The sequence below is a fragment of the Hakea prostrata genome, chromosome 11 (genome assembly GCF_041222555.1).
Source record: "Hakea prostrata isolate BN-2017 chromosome 11, UWA_Hpros_2, whole genome shotgun sequence".
In the NCBI taxonomy this organism is placed as follows: domain Eukaryota; kingdom Viridiplantae; phylum Streptophyta; class Magnoliopsida; order Proteales; family Proteaceae; genus Hakea; species Hakea prostrata.
The window spans coordinates 15,455,031-15,473,248 of record NC_142610.1 but is presented as its reverse complement, the minus strand read 5'-3'; the positions used below and the strand labels follow the sequence as shown (position 1 = coordinate 15,473,248).

The 18,218-nt window shown below is 36.5% G+C and overlaps 2 protein-coding genes across 2 annotated transcripts; one reads left to right on the top strand and one right to left on the bottom strand.

Annotated features, from left to right (window-relative positions):
* The first annotated feature begins 26 nt into the window (after positions 1–26).
* LOC149000364 (uncharacterized) lies at positions 27–3,409 on the top strand. The gene has a single exon (XM_089141010.1). The coding sequence runs from the start codon at positions 1,088–1,090 to the stop codon at positions 3,197–3,199; it is 2,112 nt and encodes a 703-aa protein (XP_088997136.1). The 5' UTR covers positions 27–1,087; the 3' UTR covers positions 3,200–3,409.
* Positions 3,410–3,960: 551 nt separating this feature from the next.
* On the bottom strand, positions 3,961–8,764 carry LOC149000363 (eukaryotic translation initiation factor 6-2-like). Its single transcript, XM_089140639.1, has 9 exons — positions 8,531–8,764; positions 8,029–8,080; positions 6,403–6,499; positions 6,227–6,312; positions 6,085–6,129; positions 5,547–5,677; positions 5,240–5,350; positions 4,874–5,156; positions 3,961–4,761 (listed from the first exon to the last, which is right to left on the bottom strand). The coding sequence occupies exons 2-8, from the start codon at positions 8,036–8,038 to the stop codon at positions 4,899–4,901; spliced, it is 738 nt and encodes a 245-aa protein (XP_088996765.1). The 5' UTR covers positions 8,039–8,080; positions 8,531–8,764; the 3' UTR covers positions 3,961–4,761; positions 4,874–4,898.
* Positions 8,765–18,218: the final 9,454 nt, after the last annotated feature.

Sequence of the window (18,218 nt, the reverse complement as noted above, 5' to 3'; positions counted from 1 at the left end):
AAAAAACTCAAAAATGCAACCTTGAAATTAATTCTTCTTAGAACCCTACCTGCTGTCCTTGCGAAGGCAATTCCTCTTCTTCATCTTCTCGGTTTCCGGTGACTCAATCGATCTTCTCCGTCTCCGGTGACTCAATCGATCTTCTCCATCTCGATTGCAGTGATTCATCTCTTCTCCTTCTCGGCGTCTTCTGGTGGTGGGATTGTGAACAGTATAGCAGTTAAGTGAGGTCAGTTAAATAAAACTCAGAATCAATAGATTATTCAAGTTTAACATGTTCTCGGCTTCTAGTGAACCAAATTTAGGCTTGTAGTAAAACTATTATGTTGTGGAATTACTTTGTTTATCTTAGTTTACTATTTTATTTGATCCGTGGGTACTTACACTGCCAGAGTTTGTATTCTTGCTGATTGATGTCTCTTTCTCATTTTCCTTTTTTTCTGAAGATTTAATGAGAAGCATTTCTAATGTACTTTGTTTGTTACTTTATTTTATAGCTCATTTGTGTTGAATTTGCTGATATCAATCTTCTTGAAAATGGATATTCCATAATCGTCGTAAATGTAGTTTTTGGACTATCTTATTTCTTTCTCTTGAACCCTCTTTTGTGTTGGCTGGAGTCACACTCCTTGATTTCGTTGTCTAAAAGTAGCTAGTGTTAGAGGGAGTACCTCCTTGTTCTGTGCATAACAGCATGTTCCGTTACAGAGGATGTTAGTTTGACTGAAGAAATTCATCTAGCACTAGTATTAGTATGGGAAGGATGCAATGTTTGATTCATGTTTTGGGTGCTATACTGTTAGATTGCTTTATTCTGAGTAGATGCCCTTTGAAGTAATATAGTACATGGTTGCTTAATTGTCCCAAGTTAGGCCTGGATTCTGGTATTCTCTGGCCTGGGATTAGGAAATATATGCATTTATTTTGCTTTCAGATCTTTGTAGGGTGTTGTATTACTGCCTTATTAATAAACCCTTTGATGCCAATCTCACCTTACTACTGATCGAATATGTGCTCAACAGATTTGGTTGGACCTTGAAGCAAATTAAATTGGGATTTCTTACAGCAGCTTGCATTGGGCAATGTTATGGTTCTCTCTCTCAGAAGAATTGGAAAATATTCTATTTCTATACGTTATTTGAGTTGCTTAGAAACTCAAATTTCTGATCTCTATGGCCACCATTGCCACTCCTCTTCCATCATATTCTCCAGAGGTCAGAGACAAGGCTGGCAAGAAAGATGGGGTTACAGAAGAAAAGTGTGTCTTTCTCAACATTGTGGTTTCAATTCTTCTGGTGGTGAAGTTTTATTTGCTCTGTCACAGAAATCTTCACTGTTTGCCAAGTCCTTCTTACAAGAAGTGCCAATCTTGAGTTCTAAATTTCTGAGTTCTAGGTCTTTCTTAAACAAGAAAAATAAAGATGCAAAAACAGTGGAAGACATCAGTGTAATTGCTGCTGGAAATGGTGAAAATGATAGACTCATGGACTACCATTGCAATTTGGAGTGTTATCCCCGATACAATTTTGGTTGTTCTCGTGGTGAAGTCCCATCTTATTGTCTGCATTTCTCTCAACTATCTCTCCGGCATGGTTTGCAATGGAAAATGTTGATTTTGAATGCTAGAGCTTTTTCTGGGTTTTCAAGTGGAGACAGAGAAACAGGTGAAGAAAAGGAAGAAGCCATGGATGACAATGGCTATGACAGTGAGGATGGTGAGAGCCAGGCTCAGCATAGCAAGTCTGTAGCAGATCCGAAAGAAGTGGAAAGGGTTTGCAAGGTGATTGAAGAATTGTTTACATCAGATCGAAACATGGAAGCCATTCTTGATCAATGTGGGGTTTCTCTCTCTCATGATCTTGTTCTTGATGTGTTAGCTCGTTTCCGCCTTGCTTGCTGGAGGCCAGCATTTCGGTTCTTCTGTTGGGCTGGGCAACATCCTGGATTTTCACATGATTCCAGGACATATAATTCCATGATGGGGATACTTGGAAAGACGAGGCAATTTGAAAGCATGGTGGTGATGCTTGACGAAATGGGGAATAAAGGGCTTCTGACAATTGAGACTTTTTCTATTGCTATTAGGTCTTTTGCTGCAGCAAAAGAGATGAAGAAGGCAGTTGGCATTTTTGAGTTGATGAAAAGGCATAACTTGGGAGTAGGGGTTGATACCTATAACTGTTTGCTTGATTCCCTTGGAAGAGCAAAACTTGGGAAAGAAGCTCATGCTCTCTTTGAGAAGTTGAAGGATCGATTTACACCAGATTTACAAACTTATACAGTCCTCCTTTTTGGATGGTGCAAGGTGAAGAAGTTAGCTGAGGCAGGGAAGGTTTGGAATGACATGATTGATAAGGGGTTCAAGCCTGACATTGTTGCCCATAATATAATGCTTGAAGGATTGTTAAGGTGTAGAAAAAGGTCTGATGCTATCAAACTGTTTGAGATCATGAAGGCTAAGGGCCCTTCTCCAAATGTTCGAAGCTATACTATACTAATAAGGGATTTGTGCAAGGAAAAGAAAATGCAAGAAGCTGTTGATTGCTTTGATGGAATGCTTGACTCTGGTTATCACCCAGATCCTGCTGTTTATACATGCTTAATGGTTGGTTTCGGGAACCAAAAGAAGATGGATAAGGTATATGGCATACTTAGGGAAATGAAAGAAAAGGGCTGCAACCCTGACAGTCGCACCTACAATGCACTTATTAAACTGATGACCAATCGGCAAATGCCTGATGATGCTGTTAAAATCTACAAAAAGATGATCCAGAGTGGCTTCCAACCAACAATTCATACATATAATATGATGTTGAAGTCCTACTTTCAGATGAATAATTATGAAATGGGATGTGCTGTGTGGAATGAGATGAGTCAGAAGGGTTGTTGTCCTGATGATAATTCTTTTACTGTCTTCATTTCAGGACTTATAAGACTGGGAAGATCAGAAGAGGCTTGTAAATATATAGAAGAAATGATAGAGAAAGGAATGAAAGCACCACAGCTAGATTACAATAAGTTTGTGGCTGACTTTGCTAGAGCAGGGAAGCCAGACATACTAGAGGAGTTGTCTCAAAAAATGAAGTTCGCTGGGAAATTTGAGGCTTCCAATGTGTTAGCTAGGTGGGCTGAGATGATGAAGAAAAGGGTTAAGAGACCAGACTTTTCAAGTTCTTCGGCACGGTCAAGCTATTTGTAAGTTAACCTGCAAACCAATAATACGAGAAGTCATTTAGTGAGGAGATATTTACTCTGAAATGCCAGGACACAATGTGTTGTCTGTGTTTCCATCGGCATTGTTTTTTGTCTAGTGCTTCATTTTGGTTACTTCGCCTGAGCATCTGTGGCATGGTTAACTTACAGGCAGAAATTCTCGATGAAATTCCCCACATTTTGTTCCACCCAAAGTAACAAACATTTTTGGGACAAAAGGCTAATATAGTTGTTGAGTGGCACGCCGGCGGGGGGGGGCCCCGGCTTTTTGCGTGGGCGCCAGAAGGGGGGCGAAAAAACTGAAGGTTTGATGAGTTTTTTGAGAAGAATATAATGAAAAAAATCCAGTGCTGGATGTAGCTTCACATTGAGGTGAACCAAGGTAAAATCTGTCTCTTTCTTTATTGTTTTTATTCAATTGTATGTGATTGATTGCTCTAATCCTAACAATAGTAAATGAGAAATATTATAGTATTTCTTCTCATTTGCATCACCCCTAACAATATCAGAGAGAGCCCTCAAAATACCATTAGGAATAAAATGGATTCCTTGGGTGGATTGACAAACTCCAGCCAAGAAATCCGCCCCAGAATTGAACTTTGCTTTTCGTTCTTAATTGAAATTCAGTTGTTTAATTAAATTTTAGTTGTCTTTGGGCCTGGAAAAGCCTCTGAATCTGGTCATTTGGAAAATTCCAGGGTGTCTTCAGTCTTCACTAGGTCTATGGTTAAAGGTGCCACTGTACTGAGATCAAAATCATGTCAAATTTTTGTTTGGTAAAAATCATTATCATTTCTTCCACAGATTTCCCAACCATTAGGCGGTTTTGTGAACATCTTTTTTCTTTTTTTACTAATATTCTCCAAGACGAATGAAATAACTGTGGAGAGGTGTGGAGGTAGTGTCATTCAAGGTAAAGAACCCAACACTGTCCGGAACAATCTCTTTTTTCTTCTCCTGATCCCAATTTAACCTGGTTGGGCTGAGGACCAATATATCTGCAGAAGCAATTCTGGTAATTGTTGATACAACATATGCAAATGATCTGAGGTTGGAGATTGAATTTTTGACAACAAATCAATATGATAACAAACCTCATAGAAGGAACATTGAAATCTCCCCCACAGCAGAAATAACTAATCACCCAAAAAAACCATCCAAATGAATTTCATCTACATGTACAGTTGGACTGAAAGAATACCCCTACAAAGTATTGGGAAACAAAAGACACTGAATAAATGATAATAAAGAAAACCATCTTCATCATGGAACATTTCATTCTTAATCATTGGAGAACCATTCAGGGAACCAACAATAGGACATACATGAACCAGGGGGAGATTTTTGAATGTCTTCTTCATCTTTGGAAAACCTAGAAATAATCACAATCCAAATTCCATCAGTTAGGATAATCAGATCATTATAATCCTTCCTTGATAGAATGAAAAGTTGACTTCTTATAAAAATCAATTTGGGTCGCCTCAGAGGGATCCAACTAAAGAAGAAGTTTGCTTGCATTGGTATAAGTACGCATCAAATGTCAAACTCCTGTCCAACATAAAATTGGAGTTTAGCTACACAAGAATCTACCACAATTACAAGGGCCCAACCATTAAGAATTATAAGATATGCAACATAATCAAATGAGTCCTGCATTTACCTGCATAAAATGTGGCTTGGAACATTTAGACATAACTATCAATCAAAGATTTTCTCATTTCATCAACAATGGCATTTGGTTGAGCTTCCCTGAACTTGAAGACACTCTCAATGACAGAAAGCTCAGTTGCAGTAGTGTCTGACCCACAAAATGCAGTCCAATCATTAACCGTCATACCAGAAGCTATGACTTCACTACCTCGATTAACGGTACCAGCCACAAGAGGAACTTGAAGAAGAGTAGAAAGCTCATCCAAGTCTTCGATGGATGTATGGGGGTGGACCTGTAAAAACAGATTTTCAGTCATTAGTCAAAAGGATTCCACTGCTTGTCAAGCATGAGGTGTGGAAATGTAAGTTTTCATACCAATCCACCTCTGTTGGAGAAGGCACTGTAACTGCCTACAAGAATGTTTCCTGCAATTGTCTGCCTGAACACTTCTACACCAAGAACATCCGCTATCATCTCCTCTGTTTCCTGATAAAGATTAGCCCACCCAAGCAAATCAATCATCATTAAGTTATAATGAAAACAAGGCTACATCACTACAAAGACCCTAACATGCAATGCCTACTTTTGTGTAACATGCAGAAGCTTGATTACCACGCACTCAATTTCTAACTTCCAAGATTGGGTACAGAAAAAACAGTTGCCAAAGAATGAACAAATTTACCCTGTCAAGATCAGTATGTGTTAGAGCAACATGGTCATTGCAAGCTATGCAATTACCGAGAGCAGACAGTCTCTCGTCAATGCGTTGAACAATAACTTGATCTGGTAAGCTGTTCCGCAAGTGTTGAAGCTCTGCAATGGAATAAATAAACAAGCAAGCAAAGAAGTTATGTCAAACAATAAATTTATATTTCCACACAGTAAATTTACATACACAACATGTTCTGGCTTCCCCACTTCTTCTTTACTCTGTATTTGTCTTAGCAAGACTGTCATTTCATGTAACATGAAGACATACTTGATTTTTCAGTTAAAGAGGACACACTAGTTTGCAATAGTACTCATAACACAATAACCAAGAGTGGACCTTCATTACAATCATGTTACTCTACTTTGATCTGACACCAGTTTGCTTCGGATTGTGTTTGTTCAAAACTTCTGTCTCTTGGTCTTAAGAGTTCCTTCATTAATTTAAAGAAGGAAAATAATTATTTAAAAAAAACTACAGCTCCAGTGGCTTTACCATGGCCGATATTTACCTTGGTCAGTAGTAGTGTGTGGCACCAGAAGCCCATTCTTATTTCCTGCCAATATAAGCAAAACATAAGCAAAATTCATATTGAAAATTGAGGATGGTCATTAGCTTCTAACCTAAATGAACTTATAGTTCTCACCACTTACCAGCACATAGCCGACCAATAATTCTAGTGCCTCCTATAGATGTTTTAATCACAGGAATGACATCAGCCAGCTCAGACTCAAATACACTGCAAGAGAATCAGGTAATCATCAGCATCTTCTTAACACAAGATGGCAATGGGAAGAAATTTAGGTTAACACAGGTCAAACATACTAACCTGTAAAAGCTTTCTGAGCCCCCAATGGCAACCAAACAGTATGCATTTGTCAACTTGGAGAAAACACCTACTTCACAGGAGTTCTCAAACTGGAGTCCTATACAGGTTTCATCATATAAAAGAGTTTTGAATGTGCAAGCCAAAAATGTCAAACAGTAGAGTAATAAACCTTAAATGGCACATAACAAATTGGAACAATAATACACAATAAGCCAAACATACAATGAATTTGGAAGATGTTACTTATATACCAGAAAATGAGCCATTTTCTCATATCATGTTCAGGAATGAGAAAAATGTAATAGAAAAACATGGAAAAGATGCTATAAAATTTTAGAACAGCTTTAACACGTTCAAAACTAAAGCTGTCTATAAATTAAACAGCTTAGATCTAGAACATAATTCTAGTTTCATATCTGTGTTACTTATCATAGTAAAATCAAATAGCACTTGAAGTGATAGCTCTCATACACATTCAGTCATCCCAATGTCTACATCGAAAAATAGGCTTTATAATTGGCTTTGAAGAGAATGCAAACACAGTGGATCCTATCTCTAAGGTGTTAGAATACAGAGGTGGGTTTCCCACATCAAAGATCTCAAAAGAGCAGAAGAAGAAGCTGTTATTGAAGCTCCGCTATTATTGAAGCTCCAGAATTATACATACACAGACAGATGTAAATGTCCTAATTTAACAGACCATACTAGACCACTTGCAGCTTGAACCAAAAGAGTACTTCAAGTCAAAAATACTTTTGGTAGGATAAGAGGAAAGTTTCTACAATAGAGTGGTCAAATTATAGACGAATTTTTCTCGGTTTCTAAAGACAAACAGAAAAAAAAATGTCAATGAGTTATCCTACAGTATCAGATTTGCGAAGGCTAAAGTGCCCAACATATCAATTTTGCCTGCTTAAGAAAAATGAGAGGAAAGTCGATAACTTTTGATTCATTACTCAACTTTCTGAATTTTTACATCTTCTTTAAATGTTTTACCCCACAAAAATCCGAGGAAGCTCATGTAAGCTCTGTCTTTTCGCAGGTCCAAGAGAAATGGTAAAATTATGACAGAACCATGAGTGAACATTGAGCACTTGCAAGTGAGATAAAGAATACCAATGCAAGAAAAGAACAGTTGCATACAAAGTTTGAAAATAAAGAAACAGTAAAACATGGACCCTTCCTACATGGGCCCAGGACTTTCTGGGACTCAAATGATTACAGTGTCCCTTCCCCCCCCCCCCCCCCAACCTCAAAAAAAAAAAAAAAAAACCTCCCTTTTTCTCTATCTCTATTCTTTGTTGACTGAATTACAAACTGCATATTCAGTTATTGAAATCCAGTTAGGTGAAAACAAATAAATTTCCACATGTCACTTCCATATCTTGATGATAATTTGGTTCCTCTATTGCTCTCATTAAATGAAAAATAGATCTACCTTACATACTTGGACTTATTTATCTATTGAATGATTTCAGTCTTAAAGAAAATCTTCATCAATTGATAAATACATAGGGTGCTGGTATATGGTATATCTCTAGGATACCCAACCCTACACCACAATACCCTGTAGACACACAAATCTCCACTAAACAAATCAGAATCCAAACAAACTTGTGAACTTACGGATTGCCATAAGACGATGAAAATATCAAACGCAGATAGCTGCAAGCAAATCCTGCAAAAATAGAATTGAGCAAAACCAAGTTTAGTAAAGTTCCAGAAGGACACATGCAAAAGAAATTTCCAGAGTGCAAAAGGAAAAATCCAAAGTCATGCAATTTATCAACCAGTAGCAACAACCCTTCTTCAATAGATGAGGCTTGTGAAAATATTCGATAAATACTGCACAGGGAACAAATCAAAATATTTCACTCCAACATTTGAATCAATAAAGCACTACACAAGAGCAGATTTTTTAGCCAACAAACCTTCTCTAAAGGTGCCTAACTTCTTTTAGATTGTTCATTAACATTCTTTTCTGAATTCTAGAAAAAGGAGAACGAAGACTTACAGAAGGAGGTCTCGGATATGTTATAAGTTTCATATGTTCTCAAAAAGAAACCAAAGTTGCCCACAGCGTTGAACTATAAGAAATCATAAAATTTTCTTTTAAACGAACTCTTACCAAGGAAAGGAAATCTCGATTCTATTCAACGTAGAAGCGTCCTGTTCTTCCCCTTCTTGAGCTCCAAAGAATCCTCTTTCTTTAGTATGGAGCTTCCGCTAAGCTTCGTCACTCTAATAATAAACCCTAAAAGTAATAGTTGCAGAAGGCTACGGGGCTTACCGTTTATGTTTTCAATTTTACAAATTCCAAAACCTCCAAAATTAGGTTTGGGATGATTTTTACTTCGGAGAAATTTTTGGTTTGTCTTTTTTTCACTTGGGTACGGGGACGCTTTTTATATATAGGGATTGAGATATTACATATGCTGCCAGTTGGAGTTGAACCCATGACTTCTCCACTGAGAAGAAGATTCCTAACCATCTTACTACTCCTCCATTGGCAAATTTTTGGTTTGTTGTTACAATCGACTAGGGTTCAACTTAGGGATGTAAGTTTGGCTCTGACGGCCTTGAGATTACTCTTTGGCCCTGAGGGCGGGTTAGGGCCAAGGGTGGGCTTGAGATTACTCTTTAGTCCGTAGGGCCAATCCTTGATTTTTTGTCCTGACCATGGCCCTGATTTTGGCCATAATCATAGCCCTAATTTTGTCTTTAATGTTTGATCCCAATGAATTAGGAACAAAGACAAAGATATGGCTAATCAAGGCTAAGGCCAAGTATGAGGTCAATCAGGGCTAGGGCCCAGGATAAGACTAATCAGGGACGGGGCCTAAGATAGGACCAATCAGGGCAAAAGACAGGGCCAATCAAGGCGGGAATGGGGCTTGGCTTGGCTCTGTAGGGCCTAGGGTTAAGAACAATAATCATTGGCCTTCAATTAAAGTCATAGCGGGAATGTGTTTAGATTATAATACATAGGGCTAGGCTTGGGATTGCAAAAGCCTGGCCCAACCCGACCTTGTTGCAACCCTCGATTCAACTTTAGTGCTGCACATTTCTTATGGTCACTATCGAACCAAGTGGTCGAGGTTAAAATCTTGCGACCTCTCATTTACATATATATTATATATATATTGTTATATGTAATATGGTTGAAAAAGTGGGAAAGAAAAGAAAGAAAAAACATACAAATCGAGTGGTCAAGCACTCATTCCATCCTCACCATAAGTTGTGCTTAGAGACACTATCCCTACTAAACACCCCCTACTCCACCTCCCCCCTCCCCCACCCCCACCCCAAAAAAAAAAAAAAGAAGAAGAAGAGCAATAAGGGCTAAGAGACCATTTTATAAATTTCATATGGCAATATGGGAACCAATAATCCACCAAGCGTTTCTGTTTCAAAAAACATCTCAAACGATTTTGAACATTTTTTGAAGCAAAAACACTTTTATAAGGATTTGATAGATGTCGCTTTTAGAAACAAAAATATAATTAACATGCATTTTATTAATTGGAGATAGAAAAGATTAAGAACATGAACCCTCTCGCAAAGACAATTACTAAGGTTTCACCATAGATAAAGAAGAAGAAAAACTTTAATCACTGAAAGTAAAAGAAGATGAAAAATCAAATGATCCATATCATTAGGGTTGAAGAAATAATGAATAGGAGACTCTTATTGCACTATCAGAAAGTTTTAGTAAGATTCTTTTGTTGAGCACACCAATTTTCATGAATAGCCCATTTAAGAACTATTTCACTTTAACCCGATTTACACTAAGTTTTACTTTGAAAAACAGTTGTGTGACTGTTTCTCAAATTTTTCATTAAAAAAATTTTGTTTTTCAAAGCATAAATTTTCATGAATTTTAATTTACGTTAAAAAATTAAACTGTTTTTTGATAAATTATCAAATTGGTGTATAGTTATTACATGTTAAATGTAAAACATCTCCCTTGATGATCTCTCATCACCATTATCACTAACTTGTTATCGAATAGATTTTTGTTGTATAGATATTTCAAATTGATTCAACCAAAACAATCAATATTTAATGAATTTATTTTCTTCTATGTATTGACCATTCTCTTAAATAAATACACAAATGACATAGAAATCATATTAAATCTAATATTTTTATGCTTACGAATTTTATCCAAGTTTTGATGGTTCCAAGCATGGTTTGAATTGTCGGCAATATATCGCCATGTTGGAGTGGGGTGACACGACACCCCTCCAACATGAGGTTGACAATAAGTCGATGATATACTACCTATATGCAAGGTACAGAGTGTTGGCAATATATCGCCAAATCGTCGGGGGGCGACACGATTCCCCCCGGCGACACGACTTATACACTAAGTCGATGATATTTTGCCGACGGCCGATTTTTTCAGATGGATACGATAATGTCGCCGATAGCGGCGGGAGGATTGAGTAGAACAAAATCAGATCAATTGGTGGAGTTACCAACAATGATGAAAAAGTCACTGAGCATATCGATGTCGGTTGAAGCAGGTGATCAAGTTGTAGTAGGAGATCAGAATAGTGGTGGTAGTCACTCATCGAGTTTTGGGAAAAGATTCTTAGTGGTATCATCGAGGAACAGTAGTGGTGGTAGCAAAAACAACCACCACCACCACAAGCAGCAACACTTGAGGAAGACGAGGAGTGCATAGCTGAAGGTGGAGTTGTCCAACGAGGTGAGCAACAACACCGCTCTCGTAGGGGGCGTCAAGTACTAGCTTGGGCTTCTCCTCATCCTTCACGGGATTCACACTCCCACCAGAAAATGACTTTCCCGATTTTAAATCTTTTAGTGATAATGAGAACTCGATATCTTGAGCATCATAGAGCTTACCTAGCAAACCTCCAATCTAGCCGGTGCGGCCATAGATCAAGAACTTAAATGGCTTATTCCCTTCGGATTCATTTGAAGAAACACCCATTAGAGAGCGAAGAGAAGAGAAGAGAAGAGAAGAGCAAAGAAGAGTGGAGAGAAGAAGTACAAGAACAGAGGAGGAGAAAAAGACAAAGTAAAAACAACCGTAAGCCTCTCTCTCTCTCTCTCTCTCTCTTGATAATTGTTAGTCAAAAAGTCGCTTGATATATTGGCCTGTGTTGCCGTGTCGGTGGTGTCGCCTAGGCACCAACACGGTGACATAGGTCGACATGTTGGACCTTGCCTATATGTCACCAAATGTCATCGATATGTTGCTTCTCTCTCTCCCATGTTCTTGCATTTTAACCCTATTTTGCTCCGATTTTCGATGTTTATGAGTACATCATGCTTCGTTGTTGCTGACTATTACATTGTTTGTGTTAATCAATCGGTATTTAATACAAACCTACGAGTGTTCCAAACTTCCAATTTAGCCCGCATACAACTGGGCATGTGTCGATTAGGAACACAAAATATATGGTATTTTAAATCAAAATAACACTTCCAGTGTGTTTACAACTTTACATAACAAAATTTAGACTAAAATGACCCCAAATACCCTTCGAAACTAAGGGTCAATTTTTTATCAACACCCCTCCAAATATTGCCCGACATATTAAAATATGTCGCCGTGTCATGGTGTCGCTAGCCACTAACAAAACATGGCGACAAAGAACGATTTTCGAACCTTGGTTCCAAGTCTATCATTGTCAATTGGGTTAGTGGTTTAAGAACTAGTGGAGAACATGAGGAATAAATGTTCAGTGAGACCGGAATCAACCCAACAAGCTATTGGATATTGGTTAGTTCTCCTATTCTTTTTGTACATAAACCTGGCATCGGATTTGTCCAATTTTTTATATAACGAATATGAATAGATATTTCAGATGATAACATATCTAGTGATCAAGTAATAACTTCCAAATCTGATTGATTTTAATTCTTAAAAGCTTGAAAAGCTAACATACCTGTCTAGCTTTTGAGGGTTCTGTAGATTTTAGATAAGAACAATGAAATTGGAATGTTACCCATCAGAAATCTTATCTTATTTTGGAAAAGTCAAATTTAGATAATTATTTAAGAAAATTATATGATTTTTAAAAGCATTTTTTATTTATATATAGCACTCATTTCTATATTCTCTAAACAAAGAGGCAGTGTGTTGATGACTTTTCTTTTGTTTGGAAAGGGGAAATTTGGTTAACATTTTGAAAAGTATTTTCTGAATCTTAAAAGCATTTTTTGCATATTTTGGCACTCATTTCTATATTCTCCAAAAAAAAGAGAAAGTGGGTTGTTATTTTTCACTCATTTGTTTGAAAATGGGGAATTTTGAAGGAATAAGAAACGTGAGCAATTGAATAACAGAGATTTTTTTTTTCTTCTCATGAGATTAAAAAGAATAAATTATATATATATATATATATATATATATATATATATATATATATATATATATATATATATATATATATATATATATATATATATATATATATAGAATTTACAAACTATTGTCTTTACATTTATGGATTTTTTTTTAAAATTATAAATGTCATATTGTGCTTGACACCATTGATTTCAAATACAAAAAGACGTATTTATCTTTGTTGGGTCTTCTTATAAGTAAAAACAAAAATAAAGAAATACTTAAAAAGAAAAAAATCATCTGTTATGCACATCTCTCTGTTGCGCGTAGCGGTGCATTTTTGTACCAAATAAAAAGTTGAGATTAAAAGCTTAATTTTAAAAATTTTAAAATCCTCAAAAATCAACTCCGAGGGGTGGTTCAATTGGCAAAAGACCAACGCTTCCACATAGGAGGTCAGAATTCGAATCCTCTCGGGGCCACGGGCGAAGCCCCGCCTATATTAATTATATAAAAACTCCCCTAAGGATGTAGTCGTGGTGCGCGCTAAGCTGGTCCGGATGAACCTTAGATCCAAAAAAAAAAAATCCTCTAAATGCAATATTTTACATATAGTCTGAAGTATATATGTAATATGCTATATTTGATAACATATATATCTTCTAGAGAGGGTTGGTGTGTGTTTGTTTGGTGGAAAACTTCAAATATTTTCTTTCCTTTTAACCATAAGAGTGTAGTTCTATTAAGTTGATTGAACTGGTTCATGAATCCACCCACAAGCAAACAAAGCCCACCCATTCTTTGTTTTCATTTCAGCTCCCTTTAATGGTACAGACATGGATTTATTAGGGATGTTTTCCTTTGTTTTCTAAGGAAAACATGTTCCCACAAAAGCCAATTAAAGTTTCATGTCTGAGGGGACTTGAGTGATGAACCTCTGACTTGTCAAGCTGAGTTTACTTCAACCTAATTATCTATTCAAAATTGTTTTGGGTGTTTTTCGAAGTAGAAATATTTGATGGATTACCAAACAGGTCCTACATTGATGGAATTTACTTCACAAGAATCGAATATATGCTTTTGATACCGACATGAGATAAATTTTCTCAATATCATTCCGATACTGTACAATAAGAACATTAAGAGTCATTGGACCGATATTTCATTCCTTGATGCTTAGGCACAAAAACGATACGACAAATTTGCATTATTTATTTCATAAGAACACAAAAAACATAGATACATGAAAATCTTTTCTACTTTTTGAGATTCCATTATTCTACTTTCCAAGGGAGAGTAGTTTTTGGTGGACATCAAATTCTTTCATTTTCTTAGACCCAGAATCAGTTAGGAATGGAATAAGCTTCCTTGTTCTTCTGTGTTCTCCTTTTCATTCTAGTTACTGTTCCATGCCCTGTGGTCCAGTAGAAACCCAAAGAGAGAAACACAGTAAAGCAAGTGATAAGCATAATTAGGTCTTTATGATTTTTCTTCTCCTGCTGGGCTTTTTTGAGTAAAAGTTGGGTTCTGTAATGTAGACATTTCATTGTAGTAGGCATTCTGATTAGACATCATCAAGTAAATCACCCAACAAAGAATCTGTTCTTGACTGTTGGGTATTCAATTCAGTGAAAGAAAAGTTAGGAGAAGGAATCCAATGAGATATCTATCAAACTGTCTTCTTTTCTTGTAATAATAGAGATTTGACATTGATACCAAAGGGTGTTCTTCTTCTTCTAATCTGAGCTAGATTGGGTGGTTAAGGCAAGTTAACATAATTATACCGTTACCTTAAAAAAGAGACCCCGGTACGCGCTTTTGTGCACAAATGCAATCTAAAAGAGTCAACACCTTGAACTCCTTGTGGGTTACACACAAACCGGCTAGGGTTCAAACTAAGTCGGTGATGATTTGCTAGATAAAAATACCTTAGTTTGAACCCTAGGAGGTGAGTTTAGTTGACAAAGATTAATTTCTCATGAGTAAAATGTTCAGAGTTCCAAGCTCCTCAGAGCAGAAGTCGTTTCCCTACATACATGTACGCCCTCTCTTGAGAATTAGTCAAGGTGTACGTGAAATATGAGAAATTAAATATTATTGATTATAGATCTTGCATAACTCAACACACAACTTGCTTTTTTTTTGGGTTTATATATTCTTTTAATATAACTATGATTATGATAGTAGAAGATCTAGGTGAATTTTTTATTTTTTTGGGGGTCAATACTACCTAAACAATTCATACAAAATGAGAAATTCCATAGAAAGATATGAACAATCTATTGAGACTCTTTTTGCAAAAAAATCTATTCAGATGTATGTCAACCTAACCAATTCCATAGGACTCACTGTGAAAAGGCTACTCTAGAAAAGAATTTACCAAAGTTAAAATATTAAAAATGAGCATAATTAGCTCCACACTAACATCTTATAATGCTAATATTTCATATGTATCTAGATTAACCAAAATACTTTTTGATATTATATTCCTATAGATCTCTTCACCAATCACAAAAAGTAGTTCCATCATTATTTTTGTTAGTGAAGAATGTTGGGAACACTTTTTCTATAGTTTATATATGGGTATATATTCAGTTATCAAAATGGGTTCTCTATTTATCGTGGGTGGAATAAAAGAGACACGGTGCTCTACCTACCAGGGTAGAAGATGTGTTTTTTTTCTTATAAGAGTTTGGGTCACCTTCCTAGAGAATAATGTGTTCTCCTGATGTTTTTTCACCACAAATTATCGATGGGGCCATGGAGCTCACGCTCACCTGTAAATACTGGGGAAAAAAAATTGGAAGTTAAAATCTCAGTGAATCTTACATTTGCTGAATCCCTTCACACTTCTTCACTGTATGTTCAAGAGGAAAGTACATCTCTAGTTTATGTTGCAAATGCTCAAAAGTAGGTTTTTTTTAATAAATATTTGGTGAAAAAGTATGAGGGGGAACACAGTCCTATAGCCGCATCTAAACTTAAATAAAAAGATTAAATTCTTTTTTGGTCAAAAGAAAAAGGGAAGAAAAGGGAATTCTATTCCATGCTTTAGTTTAGAGTGTGGGTTGTTTATTGTGAAGGTCTTTGGTGATTTGTTTCTTCTAGTTTTGATCATAAGGAAATAAAATGTGGGAGAAGATTCCTTGTGTCCTCTCTCTCCAGGCTGGTGGCATGGAATCCAGATCATATTCTTGTCGAGGGAGCACAAAGTGCTCCCCGATGGCTTCCTGACCACAAAAATCAGTGGGTTCCACTGGTGGAAAAAAAAAGTTTTTGTTTTTATTTTTATTTTCCCCAAAAATTGTTTTTCACCGTGGGCCGCCCTAATCTTTGTGGTCAGGAAGCGTCGGGGAGCACAAAGTGCTCCCTGTCAGGGTCGCTGATCCGGACTCGGTGGCATGTATAGCTTGAATAATTGGTTTGGAACACAAGGGTAGGATATGGTTGTGGCATGTTTCACACAATGGGATTGGAGTTGATAGAATTAGCTAAGTCGGTTCCTAATAATGCTGATTATCAAATCATGTTAGGCTTTTGGTGGGTGAAAGCGGAGGTGGATTGCCAACCCTTAGCCAACTTCGTCAATGGTATAGCGGAGGTTCCTATATCCATTCACAATGTGGTTAAGGACATCAATTTCTTGGCCTCTAAATTCTTAGATTGTGTGTTTGTTTTTTTCCAATGGAGACTAACAACTGTGCTGACTGATTCGTCCATACTATTGGTAAAGTTTGTAAGACCACGACTGATTCTGATAAGGTAATGAATGGAAAAAACCCCCTGGCTAGGATGGCTGTCTTTGTGCCGAGCAGAGTTCACTGGCCAAGGTCCACTTCTTGGTTATCCAAGCTTTGTAACTCGAATGTTTGTGCTTCTTTGGTTGAATGAATTCGAATTACCAAAAAAAAAAAAAGATTATCAAATCATTGTTTTCAATCTTTGAAGGATATATTTGGGTCATTATTATCATTTTTTTTTTTTGGGTTTTCTTTTATCTGATCATTAACAAAGGCACCATTTGTTTGTTAAATATGAAATGGGGTGAGAAAAAGTTTGAAAAATTAATTTTTTTTTTATAGAATTCTAAAGTGTGATTTGTTTGGTTCATTGAGATGGGAAAGTTGGCAGACAAGTTTCCTTAATTTAAGAAAGTTTGTATGCTAACGTAACATGTTAACTTTCCCGTCCTTTTTTCAAAATCCTATTAAATATGTAAAAGTTTGTGAACAAATATGGAAAACAACAAAAGTAGAACCCACATTTGAAATATTTTTATAAAATTCTTTTATTTTCTTTCCTGTTCTCCTACCTCATTACATATGAGTTCCACATGTTTTTTTTTTTCTTCATCCCACTTTTGCAAATAACTGTTGCCGAAGGAAAACTGTTGGTGGGAAGAGATGGAGTTTTTTTAGTTTCATGCATCCATTCAAAATAAAATTTATTTACTTCCTTTATTTAAAGGATGGATCATTTGCAATTCTAAAAAAATATAAATCCTAAAATGCAACATGAAACCTACACCCAAATATAGACGAGTTTGGATCCTTTAGAGTAGATGACTATATTTTTATCACATTCTTTTATTATATATTTAGGAGGGGGTTTACTTCTAAGCACTGATAAGGTGGATTAGAAGTTGGCCTCCCTTCTAAACATGTGGGAGAATGGTGTGTGAGACTCATGTTCGAACACTGGGTCCAATTTTTGAATCATTTTGTAAACATTTAATCATGAGTCTTACACAAATATACAATATGTGTAGTGAAAAAAACTTTTTGGAAGTACTTTGACGGGACATCATCCATAGCAACAATCTCCATAGAGAAATCGACCTCACTAATTTTTATGACATGACATCAATCCAAATCACCAAAAAATAAAATCCAATGGAAAGTGAACTATGTTTATAGATTTCCTCTTTTTGTTAAAATCATTAATTTATATTCCTTAAAAATTTGCGATTGTGCTTAATGGATGGTGGCAGCTTCTTAGGTAGCATGACCAAAAAGGTCTCGGGTTTCAAACCTCCTTCTCTGCACTCCTCATGTCCTCCCTTCCTTCACATCGAGTTTGGATCACCTCATTCTCGATGCTTTTTCACCACACAAATTATGTAGGGCTTATGTTTGAATATAATAAAATAATTGAGAGGTGAGCTAATAGCAAATCCTACATGAGCCTCACAAAAAATGTGTCATAAAAGAAAGTCCCATCTGACATTTTAGATCCTCTGCACCGAGGTGCACCATGCACCTACATTAGAGTGGCCTATGTTAAGTGGGCTCCGAGAAGAAAAACTTGGGTGCACCGTGCACTCGGGTGGAAGAAATCCAAATCCTCGCCATCCTCTCAAAAATACCTTATTTATTTATTTATTTATTTATTATTTTAATTTTAATTTTAATTTTTTTAAATGGAGATATACGTTCTACGCTTTAAACCCTAACCAAATCCCACCAAGCTGGAATCTTTCCTACCGGTTGCATTT